The sequence below is a fragment of the Erithacus rubecula genome (assembly GCF_903797595.1).
Source record: "Erithacus rubecula genome assembly, chromosome: 3".
Taxonomy (NCBI): domain Eukaryota; kingdom Metazoa; phylum Chordata; class Aves; order Passeriformes; family Muscicapidae; genus Erithacus; species Erithacus rubecula.
This window is the reverse complement of record NC_136689.1, coordinates 84,716,408-84,730,414: the sequence shown is the minus strand read 5'-3', so window position 1 is coordinate 84,730,414 and position 14,007 is coordinate 84,716,408. Positions and strand designations below refer to the sequence as shown.

Here is a 14,007-nt window from a genome sequence, read left to right as displayed (position 1 = left end):
TTATTCAAAATTCATTGCTTCCTGTTGGTTAAGTTTCTGTTGTTAAAGTGTCTCAGGCATTCAGGGCTTGGGAGCCTTGCCAGCACTCACCAAGCACCAGAGACAGGCACAGCACCAGCACAGAGCAACAACAAATAGGCTGAAAATCATTCAACCAGAGAACGCACAAACAAGTTACAAATACTGCATTCTATGTTTGGACAAAAAAAAAAAAAAATTTAAAAAATTGATTTGTCTCAGTGACTCATAAAGCAAACAAAGGGCTTTCTTTTCGTTGGCTGTTACCCTTGGTGCTGTGAGCCGGGCAGAGGCACAGGCCAGGCTGGCTGTCGAGGCACAGCTTCCCACTGACCTGAGGTGACTTAGGCTTGCACAGCAGGCTCTGCTCCAGGTCACCACAGTACTTGAGCCTCTGTGAGAGGAGTTCCTGCCCCTGGGTGAGGACAGGAGCCCTTCCCAAGTAATGGTGAGCCACAGCTGTCACATCTGGGACACTTCAGATAACATTTAGGCAGTTAGGACAGGGATGCTCCCTGCTGCCACATGAGGAGTAGTATGCTGAGGACTTTTTCTGCCTGTGTGGCTTTTACTGGATTATGACTTGTAGAGAGAAAGCACTCTGTACTCAGTGAGAAAATAGCAACAAAACCTTACTCAGGATGCAGATTCTCAGGAGAGGCAAAGCATCTTCTGCATGTTTCCCACAGCAAAGGTGAGCTCCTCTCTCATTCTGATTAACTCAACAATGAAGAGATTTACATGATGCGCTGCTAGAGCCAAGTGTCTCATTCACACAGGGCTAAGCCAAATAGAGCAATCCTTCTGTGGAGAAGGAGCTGGTGCCTGATAAAAAGCAAGGCAAGGCAGGCAATGCTGCTCAGTGTGGGGGAGTGCTCAGCTCTCCCTCCCTCAGCTGCACCCATATTCACGCTGCATAGACACGGGCATTCAGCCCTTTTTTTTTCCCAGCCTCAGTGCTGCTGGCAGATGGGGTCTTGTGAGCATGCCCTGCTCTGCATGAGTCCTCTGGCTTAGCTGACAATTGAAAGCGAGAGTTTGAACTGGTAGCTTTGCCTGGTCTGTCTGAGATGACCTCTGAGCCCACCCCTCCTGCAGGTCACTTCTGCAGTGATGGGCACCAGCTGATTATCAGTGAGCAGCACCCAGGAAGGACTATGGCATTTTTAATGTGCTCAGCAGACCTAGCAGAGAACATTGATCCAAACTTTTCACAGCTCACAGTGGGAAGAGAGAAAGAACATTGAGTTCATGTGACTGTGTTAAATCCCAGATCTAATCCTTCTGTGACTCATATCTCTACCATGTGCTTTTCTGAAGCTAAGGAGCCATCTAATAGACTTAATTTTCTTTTTTTTTTTTTTTATCAGATGCAGATTCAGTGAGGGAACTCAGCAGTGTTTGCTCCCATCTGTCAATAATCAGATTCAAACTACAAAAAAAAAAAAAAAACTATTGCAGAAAAATAAGATTTAAGATGATTTCCCATGTTTTTGGAAAGCTGCTGTAGCAAGTTGATTGCCAAAACATTAAAGATACTGCATATAGAAAAGGGACCCAGATGTCAATATTTACCATTTTATTTTGTTTTTTCCAAGAACACCACCCTGAAAAAGTTCCATTGAAATTTATCAAGCAAGTAGCCCAAATAACAGCACTGCCAATGAACTTCAATAATGAGCTAAATAATGTAAGGCTTGTAAGAGGTAGTTCAATATTTATTTCTAAAATCCTGTTTTTTTCCATTCCACTGAGGCTGAGAATCTGATGCTTCAAATTGAATGATGGAGCCTTTACATAGATGGATTGCAAATGAAAGTCAGAGCCAGCTACTGTAACTAGCCACACAAGCAATTTGCATTTTCCTGATAAATGTAAAGCATGGTGCTGAAGCCTTGCCAGCTACTTTTTATGAAACTTTTTATGTCATTGTTTGACATGAAATGTAAACACCTCTATAAAGTGAACTTGTGCTCTGCTTTCTGAAGAGACACTCATAAAGGATTCCTTCTGTAATTTTGGACAGGAAAGATGAGCTCTCCTCGTGTGACAGAGTGCTCTCTGTTGCTGCAGGAGATTAGGAAAGACTAGATAGCTCCATTAAGCAAATGGCCACATGCTGTTTCACATGCCTCACCACCAGACACAAGACACACATGGATGAAAAAGGGAGAACACATAATTCCTGCCTCTCTTTGGTGTTTTGCAGGTGCTGTTTAGTGCTAATGATAGTGGAAACCCTGTGGGTAGATGTGCAACAGTGCTGTAAGCTGGGACTTGCTGTCAAGGTAGCAGAGGGAATGATTGCATTAGCAGCCTGCCCTGGTCTAAATGTATGGAGAGCAGTACATCAAGGGAAGACCATTATGTTTGCACATGCCTTCATACACTAAAAGGCTTGTGTTTTTTCCTGGGGGCTGTTGATCCTCCTTTATGTATCTCATTGTGCCTTGGGAGAGCTTCTTTTCCTGCAGAATTAGATGCTGTGCTTTTGGATTGCATACTGAAATGTTAGTGAGGATAACAAATGATCTTTCATATCTGATGCATCATTATCATTATTTTCATAGTAATGCAGGGGTTTACACCATGTAATGCTTTTCATTCAAATATCTGGAACATTTGAGAACAGTGGTTGTTGTAATTAATAGGCCTCTGAATTAATATGGTTCTCTTTTCTCGTTGGTGGCTGAACTGGAAAATGCATTTATTTAAGGTAGAGTGAAGGAAAATCAGTTCTTAAGTCAGAGAAAAAAAAGAAAAATCAGTTCTACAGCCTGGATATTTTCAACTGAACAATATGGGGTTTTATTGACACCAGCTCAAAACTTTCCTGTCTTCCAGTATTAGAAATCAACGTGTCAAAAGTGAGTACTTCCACTCTCCTATTTTGTAAGGCTTTAGATTCTTGTAAATATAAAGGTAATAAAACATTATTACATTAAAAAAAAACTATTTTAATAATTGCATCTCCCAAATCTTTGGATGAGAGGGAGGTTATGTTATTGCGTGAATAAATGATCAGACCTGGACAGGTAAATTTATCTGCTGGGATATGGCAGATGAGAGCTACATCTGGGGGCAAAATTCAGAGCTCACCCATCCAAAGCTAAGTATTAGCATGCAGTATGATTTATGTGCTTGTTACACATTCTAGCAGGATATTGCTCAACCAGGATCTAGTCTGTGTTTCTTTAGGAGCTGTAGCTTAAAGGCATCTCACCTCAGGCCTTTGTAGCCCCTCATGTTTCTGTCTTACAAAAGGGAGTAGTGTACACAGGGTATTTCTCTGTCAGTGAATTTCTAAGCAGAGCATATTACTGTTGATATAGTAAATGAACTTGAAACAACATGCAAGCATGACAGCATTTCATAGCTCCTCCTTTAAGTGAGTGTAATGACTATCATACGATTCACTGTTGGCAAGAATATGTATGTTTTCTCTCTTTCTCCCAGCAGTGAAGTGGTCTGCTTTTTCCTAATCAAGGAGCTTTAAATTGTTTGTCTCTGTAACATTTTACAGTGATGGAAAGGGTCTTGACTGCAAGATAAAGCCACAGTGCTCACAGTCCTGCACTCCCTACCACAGTTCTTGTTGTGCTCTGGGAAGATTATATGCAGAATAAAATGCCCTTGAAGTCAGGAAAAGGTAGCAGGCAGAGATTATGTGGTTCACTGTAATAACTCTGTGAGCTGTAAAGCCTCATTTTTTATCAGAAATGTGAGGATTTCTATATTTTGTCTTTCTATTTAAACAGAGCTGAAGTGGCAGATGCAGGTTTTGTGGTTGCATGGCAGGGGTGTGTGTGTGATTGCTATTATCAGTACTTGCTGAGTCATTATTTGTAATTATTGAAAAAAACAGGGAGATTTACTTAAAAAATGTTAAATCCACTTCTGGCAATTACAGGCTAAATTTTAGGTTTAAGAATATTCACCAAAAAGTAGAGAGGTTGGTGACTGCAAACAGGCATTGGTACTAATATATGTACACCATTAGTATATTATCACCTTGGAAACTCCTTAGGCATTACTCATGGAAAAAAACACAGACTTTCAGAGAAGAAAAATACTAAGGACCACTATTAAAGTAGTATTTGAGAACTCCTGAAGACAAGATGCATTCAGATGCATTTTCTTAAATAATTCTGAATGTTTAAAGGTGCATAAAAAAAAAAAAATCCCAGTAAATGATTTTTCAATAACAAAAAATGGTAAATTAAATTCTTCACAGTGAAAAATCTGCCCAAATTAATTTTAGTCCCATTATAAGATACATCAAGATGATAATACAAATAATATATCAAGATGATAATATAAATAAAAACGTATCAAGCATCAAATAAACTCATTTACATGGATGAGTTGTTAAATTCCTTCCTGTATGAAATGTGGTGTTGCATGAACTAATATTAATTTTACAATATTTGTTTTATAATTGCCTGATTTTTTTAAAAAAACAAAATCATGGCAACTGTCATTTTTGCACTAGGATATAGGAGGAGAATCCAACTTACTAACTTCATGGCTGAAAAATACATCATTTATGCCAATAGAGAAACTTGTCAAGGAATGAGAAAAAAACAAAAATAGAAAAATAAGAAAAAAAGGAAAACATAAGACTATGTATTTTAATACTTTAAATGAAACAGTAACTAACACCATTACAGCATCACAGTTGATCCAACAGAGTCACTGTTGCTAGAGGCTGGCATCTTACAGTGCTGCAGCATTAACTTTAGGACACTGACCATGAGGATGTGCCCTGTGTCCACCCAGCATTGACACCATTATAGCCACCAGTATCCCAAAAGTGCCAGCAGTAGGATAGGCATGATAGGTCCAGCTCATGCCCTCTACATGTCACATGCCAGTGAGATAAAGGAATAGCAGAGGTGGCCAAAAACACCTAAGCTTAGTGCCCATTTTTCTTATTGATTTTTAGAATTACAAATGTAACAGAAAGAACCAAATTCAGGGTCTGAGGCCATGTTTGGATAGGTCTCTGCTTTACAACATCTCTTGTACTTGGGAGTAGGTCTCAACCTTACCTCCTACAAATTCTTCAAAAACTAAGAGCTGATCTCTGTTACCTCATTGATGCATCTTTATTTAATTACACAGTGCTGGAATAGGAGACAACATACTGCCTTCATATTTAGTCTGTGAAATATGGCCCCTTAAATTCATCTATTTTTTTTCTTTATTGCAATCCCTTTTACCTACTTTTTTAACCTGCTCTAAATGTAGTTCACTCAATTTCAGATTCATTGATCTGAACAGTGGCAGTAACTGTAATCAGGAAATAGAAAAGGGTAATAGTATTTTGTTTTTAAGTAATTTGATTTGCTTATTTATTTACTCTACACTTAATAATGACTTGTACATCTTGGCTATGGTCTACCAAAGCAAAATATTGTTTTTTGAAACCTGCAAAAAGAGACAAGTAAATTTATATTGAGTTTCCAAGGTCCACAGTTTAAAGAGCAAAGACTTTCTAAGTCTAAAAGTCTGTTATCAATTTGGCATGGTCTTCAATGTTCCTTTTTTTCCTACTTTACGTATTTTTTAATTAATTGTTATCTAATTCTTTGGAAAATATTGTCATGAGATGACAAATCTTTTTCTTGCATTTCTAAATTCTCCACTGTTGGAAGCAGAACCACAAAATCACACCAATCTCTTCCTATGACATTTCCAGATCACATCCACAACTGTAGCACTCAACTGCTTGAGATTAAGACCTCACATAAGAATGCAGACACTCAGATCAGGTCTTTGGTGCCTGTGAGGATTGCATGGTCAGTGGGAAAGTAGATATTCCATTCTTCTTTTCTTAATTACTCAGTATCCCAAAGACTTATTCTAAGTATTTCTAATATTTATGCAGGATGGGTTCACAGATAATGACACTTAACAAGTGAGAGCAACATTAAAACAAACTTTCTGAATATTTTCTGTAAAACATGCTAAAATATTCATAAAAACAAATGAAGGGAAGCTCACAGAGGCTAGGCAGAATAAAATTGTGTTAACAAAGCTAATAACTCCTGGTAGGAGATGCAAGACTTCCTCATTGTTGGAACATACCAGTGTTCCCATGCTGCAGAGCCTTTGTTTGTGACAATGCATTAACAGTAATTGTCATGGAACCAGAGCGACATTAAAGAACAAGATTGTGAGGGAGTGTGCCTTACATATATAATACTATGGAGCTCATGATGAAATACTGTGTTATTTACCCACTTACTTAAGCTATTCTTCTTGAATAGCCTGGTGTTAGCTTCTGTTTACCAGTCTATTATAATTAATGAGTTAAGAATGTTCTTAATTACATGGACATAGTACATACCTCCTTATTCTTAAAGCAATAGTTTTCTTGTAAGCATATCTGGGTTGTAAGATCCTCTATAGATTTGATTACTCTAACATGCACTGAATCTTAATATTTTGCTTTTTTCCAGACCAACTTTGGAATATACCTGATGAACCAGCCCTTGCACTCATCCTTTTCAGATACTTTATCAGTTGGGTCTCAAGTACTTCCAGTGCTGAAGGAGAATACAGAAATTCAGCCTCCAACATCCCGTGAAGAAAAATGTTCAGGGTAGATTCTCTGGTAGGGATGAAATTTTTATCCAGCTGCAGGGAAATGTCAGTGGTCAATTACTCAAAAAACAAAAAACAAACAAAAAAAAAAGAACAAAAGAAAAAAGAAAAAGCTTCCACTCATTTGCTTCTGGTAATTTTCTGTTTTCTGTAAATGTTATCAGATGGTAAAACTGTTGATAATTACAGCTTACCTACATGTTTTTGCTTGTGATTAGGTTGCAGCAGCCATAACTCTATTTTGCACAATTGCTTCAAGATGCAACAGGTTTGATCAAGTCTTACTGGTGGATGACTCCCAAAACAAGCCCAACTTTGTTGTCGGAAAGCCACATCTCAATGAAGGAAAGTAAACACAATAATACACTGCTTCCTTCTACTGCTTTGTCAAAACCCCAATTAGGAGAGAGGATGCAAGACATATTTTAGAAACAATGTGGGTGGGAAAAGAGCAGTGGGAGAGTGGCATAAGAGTAGTAGTGCATTCAGCTTTTCCAAAAGGAAAATGAAGGTGTTATCTAGACAGTCTAAAAGCAATGGAAAAGAGGGAATTTTTGGGAAATCTGTGGTAAGTAGTGTGTGAGGATGCCAACAAGGCACAAAGGTAATCAGGATTCAGGATGCCATTTGCAAAACACATTCCCTGTGAAGAAATTCCATTCATTTATTGTCAACTTCTTTCTCTTCCATTTGCTACTTTTCCATCTATGTGATGTCTTCCCTGAGATTTCTTATCTAATGCCTATGGGAGAGGAGTCGGAGCTAAATGGTCTTTAAGGTCCCTTCCAACCCAAGCCATTCCATAATTCTATGAGCTCCACACTCTTGTTTCCTTATATAATTGTGGATGTTGACACATAAGAGATTTTTCAAGTAATAGGGTCATTTTCTATACAAACTTTGTTTATCCTCAGCAATCTTGGATGGCCACTTAAATGCACTCTTAAGAGTTTGAATGCTTCTCCATCACAAACAGGTCAAAGTGCTCTTTTTTCTTACTCTTTGTTCATTTCATAATGCCCTTCTTAAATGGCTGTTGCAAGCTCCTAAAGAAGACTCATGCTTTCTGATTTATGAGAGCAATTGTTTGAAACCTTAGTCTGAAGTATCAATTACAGTGAAAATTACAAAAAATGGAGCAAAAAAGAAAACACACATGGAAAGTTGATGTAAATCAAGACTGAATACATTGAGGCCAGGTGTTTTATGACCCTCAACATGTGTCCAGCTAGCTATGGGATAATTTCATGCTTCCAGGAAGTCCTCCTGGATAACAAAATTCTCCTAGACTGCCTGCTCTATTGTCATCTGGGAAATGAAATTTTGACCCCACTAAAAGCACAGTCAAAACTCTCATCCAATATGATTTAGATCTTCCTCGGGGCAATTTTGGCTCCAGCTGTGTGAAAGTACTTATGGCTGAAGCAATCCTTGAGTTGTTTGAGCATATCCCTGGAGGGAGACAGGCGGCTCTGTGGAAGAGTTGGTCAAACATTCTGAAAGGGGAACGACTACCACAGAGCAGCAGAGAATGGGGAGAAGGAGGCCCATCACCCAGTGCACAAATCAGAATTCAAAAATACTTTTTCTTCTTTCTCTCTTTCCTTTTTTTCCTTTTTTTTTAAATGTATAATGGTTTCTTTTTTCTTTTGTTCTTTCGAAGAACTGGTTTTACTCACTTCAGCTGGAAGAGTCTCTCAGCAGAGCTTTGTAATGGAAATGAGAAGAAACATTATCTGTTTCTTACAATCTGCCATAAAATACGAGGAAAGAGAAAGGTTTTTCATATGTATGTAAACTGAGAATCAGTTTTGAGAGTTGTACCTTCCACTTCAGAGCCCAAGGTCTGCTCCTTGATGCTTGCTTTGTAAAGCAGGGGCTTTATCTCTCTAATAGTCAATTATCTGAGGTTGTAATGAGCATGGGTTTTTGTAACCTTGAAAAGCAGTTCACTGGTATCTAAATCTCTTAACTGCTTCACTCTTTGCCTTTCTGTTATTCAGACCATTGCTTTGTTGGGTAGAAAGGCAGCAGAGCTCTGGCAGTTTTAATATGAAGAGACCTGTTTTATGCTGACCTTCAGTGATCTCTCGTGCTCTGCTCTGTCCTCTTCACCTCACCACTGTGTCATTTGTTTAAAATGGCACAGAAGTTAGAAAAGCAAATTGAAAGCAACCTCAAAAAGCTCTGTTTCACTCATTATTGCATTTAGTACACAATAAGTCACTTTAGTATACAGTGGCTTGACAAATACTGTTTGTGAATATCCCTAATGCAATGTATGATAACTATGGATGAGAGGATTTGAACTTTAAAAATGTCATGCTTGGTCATTTTGACCTATTATTTACAGTCAATTACACATTCTCTCTGCTGTGGCTTAGTAATATTAGATCAAGAATAATTTTGCCATTTTACAGGGGGGAAAAAAAAGATTTTCTCTGATGTATGAACATACCCATTAGTATAGTCTGAGCATTTCCCAGAAGGAACATCCTTGTGGTACAGTGGTAGGAAATGTCACAACACTTCAGACTGATGGAAGATACATAAGGAATCTTTCAGCTAAATAAAGGATAATATTTCCCTTCTAGTAAGTGGAGTGTTCCTGCCAGTACTGATATGTCTTTCCATTGATGAAGACAAATTCTTCTCAGTGCAAAACTTGTGGCAAATCTTGAAGTATGAAGAGTCACTTTTAAATGGCATGCACTGCAAGTTTGCAGAAAGAACATCCTGTCCATAATGTGAAAAATAATTCAAAAGAAAAAGAAATTTAGCATACTGCAACCCCAAGGACTGCAGATACATAAGGGGCATAAACACTCTGAAACACTATATAGAAAAAGTATAAGTTCTATAAGGATTTATTTCTTAACTTTCCAAGTATATGGAAAATAAGACAATTTCATGTGAATGTAGGCTCCTTGATTTAAATACTCCACTGCAAATCAAATCTTTGGAATAATTGCAGATATATGTTTGCCTTATATGGATAAGAAATATACTTATTACAGTATTTCCAGAGTGCAATATGTAGAAAGTCCTCTATATATTTGAAAACCAAATCATTATTTACTTGCAATGAATTATTCAGATACATTCCATTTTCTCTGAGACCTTCTCAAATCTCAAGGTAAAAATGGTGATTGTTACAAGCTCTAATAATAGCCAGGAGGCTGAAATCACAAAACAGAAATCAGTATTTTTAGAAGTTTCTGAGCTCTGTGTTTTCTGATATGACTAAGATATTTCAGGTTAGTTTATGATTTATATACTTTCAATGGTGTCCTTCAAGGTATAGTAAAAATTTTAGGTCATCTTTCTGTAAAAATTACACCCAAATCAAAATGAAGGACTGCATAAAAATTGTGATTATTCTTCATAAATTGTAGAGATTATGCTACGCAAGTCTTCTTTCATCCGGTTTTTAACTTCCTTGGAAATTAAATCAATAAAATATACATTGTGTTTGATGTGTCTGCTGGTGATGGTTGCATTCCTGACCTTTGAGCTCATCAGATGCTCAGTTCTGCTTGGAGGCACAGCTGGGCACATGGATGAGTATGTGGCTCAGGACTGAAGGGATGTCTCATCGCTGCTGGGATTCACAGGTGAGGTGTTCCCTCTGTCTGTGTAGCCACATGCCAGTCAGCTACACATTCAGGACCTGCACAAAATGATCTCATAATCACTGGTTTCCTTTAAAATATGTACAGTCAGTCCTGTTGAATCCATCTTGTTATCCAGAGGTTGGAGCTTTCACCAAGGGGGAGATGGTGAGAGAAGAGATGGTTTATTTCCCTCTCCTTGACCTGGAGGGATCCAACACTGTTTTTCCTCTCTGTCTAGCCTGTCAGTCAGTAGGGAAGACTAAACAGGAGTTGGTGTGTGTAGGAATCTCAGGGAAGGTTTGTCCCTCCCTTCTCATGAGGTTTACATGGAAATGATCTGTGACTCACAGGGCCAGCAAGAGACAGACATGAGCACAGTGAGGTGGTATCCACACGTGACTTTGAGCTACTTGTTCATGCATTTTTTGATTCACTGAGTGTGGGAGGGGAAGAAGAGCAGGACTCTGTAACCAGACAGGTAGGTCACTCCCATGGAGGTGAAATGTGGGTACCTGCCTGTCTCTCCATTATATAGCTGTCATGAGACAACTGCCTGGGGAAAACACAGTCATAGCCCCCAGAGAGGGAAGGAGAAGGCAGAGTGCTCCTTTCCACTGGGCCTTTTGAGACAGTGCATTTGCAGAGGCTGCCTTGTCTCCTTCCTCGTGCCACCAGTGTTTAAGTAAAAGGTGGAACTTCATCAGGAATATAGAAGAACCTCCCTAGTGTTCTTTGGAATAGGTCATTGGGGAAATATGAGTTTGAGTCATCAAAAGATGCAATCAAAATGTGCCTACGTTTCTGACTTCTTGGTAGGTGTGCCAGTGGCAAGGCCAGAGTGAACAGGAAAAACTGTGGGAGAGAAGGAAAAGGGGCATTTCCTATAGTCAGAGTTTAAGAGAAAGCTGTGATGCACATGCTTTCATCACCCAGTTTGTGATTTTTTTTTCCAGAAAATAAAGGACATGGGTATTCTCAGGCCCACAAATCACATTCTGAGAACTCAGAGAAAGTCATTGACAGAGAGGTGCCTCTTAAAGCACCTCTTCCCTCTTTTTCATGCCAACCAGTTTGCTTTGCTGGTCACTTGGTGAGGTGTTGGTTGTGGGTCCTTTGCAGTGGGAAAGAAAATAGACAGTTTTCCTGCATGAGGAGTGAAGTGATTCACTTAGGACTATGGACAGGGAGAGATGTTAGGGAACTTTGAGATGGAGCATCTTTGAGCATCACTGCCATGGGCAGAATACATCAGAAATCTTCCTAATAATCCCAGAAGTACGTGTTACAGAAAATGTTATTATTTTTTCTGCTGGTGCTGTGAAGTCTTCCTGTAAGGGTGGCATTCAAGAATTGTGCTCTTGGGGAACACATCATTGCAAAGGCAGGATGGGGGAAGGGAGAGGGGTGGAAATACTCATGTTGTAGCATTTGTCACTCAGAATTGCTGAGGGGTTTCTTAAATACCCGCCAAGTAAGACAAAACATGAGAAATCAGGGAATTTGATTTAACAAGCAGTTTCATGGCAAATTTGAAAGGACACTGATCTCAAATGTAAAGCCCCTTCCCTTGCATGGCTCATACATAGCCTATAATTAGGTGCCTTTCTGTGTTAAAACAAATTTTTCTGTGAGCCAATCTATTCCAAACTTGCGAGCAAGCTTCAAATCTGGAACTCAACATCAGCTTCTCCTAGATAACCAGTATATTCCATATTTGAGCCCCTTTCATGCTTTTTGCTTGCTTTCAGAGGAAAGTGTCCCATCTGGTTTAAAGAACTCTGTCCAGGATCGTTAATGCAGAGATGATTCCAGAAGTGAAATCAGCTTTGGATTTCTGAAAGAGCTGTTTCCATGAGGCTGTGTTTTAAAAGCCAGCAGTGATCTAATATCAAGTCTGTTGTTTCCTGGTACTTATGATAGATGAATCAGATAAAGCTGTTGAAAAGTTTGTGAGTTATTATTTCCAGAAGCTAGAGAAAACTAGAAGACAACAGAAGGCCCTGCACTGCTGAACCCATTCTACAAATGGAGAAGAACCTCTGCAGTATCCATCATTCATGGATGTAATTCCTGTAAGTCATGTATTAAGTATTTGTAATTTCACTGGTTTAGCCAAATGCTTTCAGTTATTTCTTATCCTTGGAGCCTTTGCATTTCCCATCAAAGTTTCTCCCAACAAACCCTTTAATACTGAAATTAAATTAATTTTTTTTTTGAGTCAAATGTTTGTTTTTATTCTGCTTTAAGGAATAAGAGGAAACAGTCTCAAGTTGTGCCACAGAAGGTTTATGTTGGATATTAGGAAAAATTTCTTCATGAAAAGGGTTGTCAAGGATTGGAATAGGCTGTCCAGGAAAGTGGTTTAGTCACCATCCCTGGAGGTATTTAAAAGACAAGCAGATGTAGTTCTGAGAGATATGGTTTAGTGGTAGATTTGGCTGTGCTGGCTTAACTGTTGGACTCGATGATCTTAAGCATGCTTTCCAGAATAAATGGTTCTATTATTGTAAGAATGTAAGTTTTCTGTGTGCGACTTGCTATCCAAAGCAAGTAGTGATTATGTAGTGATTTAATATAAATTGAAAAAAGAGGGTTCTTGTCTGAGTTGCTTCATCTGTCAGCCAGAACTTTGAAAAAAGCTACGGTGTTCCTCAGAAATGTCCGGTCAGTTAGAAAAGAAGGTGGAGAGAGAGAGAGAGAGAGTACAGTGGCCCAGGGATGATGTTGGAATGCTGCCCTGTGCTTTAGCACAGAAGTAGTATATTGTGGACAGAGACTTTAAGAACAATTAAAAGCTAGTGGTCATGGGTAATTTAGCTTACCAGCCTCAGAGGACTTGTTATTAACTGGTTGTGCATGTTTTTTCTGAGGGAAGGACTTTGTTGAGTTCTTATACTATTTTATGTCTCCTACTGGCATCATGGAATCACTTGGTATTCATTCACTCTCCCTTGCCTTTCCCCCTGGCACAGCATGGTAATTTGGAGCCATTTACATGCAAAGTGAAGACTATGTTGAGGAAGAGGAAATCTGAGGTTTCATTGAGTGGGTAATCTGAAACAATTGGCTAAATCAGTCAAGCAAGACTGAGAACTGTGTAGAGCAGGGATCTGCATGAAACACTGGAAAAAAATGTAAGTGGATTTCTAGCAGCCCTTTTTGTTAAGTGAGAAGACAATACAAACCATCAATCATGTATTTAAGAAGCTATATGTAATCTAAATGAGATTGGCAGGTATTACAATTAGCATATTTATCTGCATATATATTAAAATAATATTCTACTTCAAATAAGAATGTTTGCATTGGGAGGGTCATTATAACCTATGTTGTATTTCTTGTGATAGCATCTATCATCCCCAAAATATTGATGGGCAAAATATTTGGTTTTGTTCATCTAGTAAAAGGAATTGAACTTTGAAAACACCTGAACAAGACACAGCTTTCTGAATTGAAAGTCTACAAGTTAGCAGAATAGTGATATTATCCAACCAGCCATTTGGAAAAATGGCCATGACACTTGTCAAAGAGAAGAAAATTGGGAGTGATTGAGCACTTAGGAGGAGAAGCATACAGTCAGGCATCACATTATGGCTTGAGAGGAATGTTTGCTGGAAGAGAAATCCCTTAACACACACACACACCTCTCTCAGAAACTGCCCAAATTAGGACATTTACTTTAAGCAGGTGTTCTTATTTTTCTGAAGTCTCTGGTGATAATCTTTATGCCAGAAGGAGCAGGTAGAGATTTGCGAGGCAAAGTGGT

At 38.7% G+C, this 14,007-nt stretch overlaps 1 protein-coding gene across 3 annotated transcripts in view; it reads left to right on the top strand.

The window, feature by feature from the left end:
• The window catches only part of MOCOS (molybdenum cofactor sulfurase), a 206,150-nt gene extending 196,050 nt beyond the window's left edge, over nt 1–10,100 (top strand). For 2 of the 3 annotated variants that reach the window (XM_079300625.1, XM_079300627.1), the window contains one exon: nt 6,483–10,100. In XM_079300625.1, coding sequence (XP_079156751.1) covers nt 6,483–6,629 — 147 coding nt within the window. In that variant the 3' untranslated portion in view covers nt 6,630–10,100. The remainder of the gene's footprint in view (nt 1–6,482) is intronic. The other variant, XM_079300626.1, reaches the window with a different exon arrangement.
• The last annotated feature ends 3,907 nt before the right edge of the window (nt 10,101–14,007 follow it).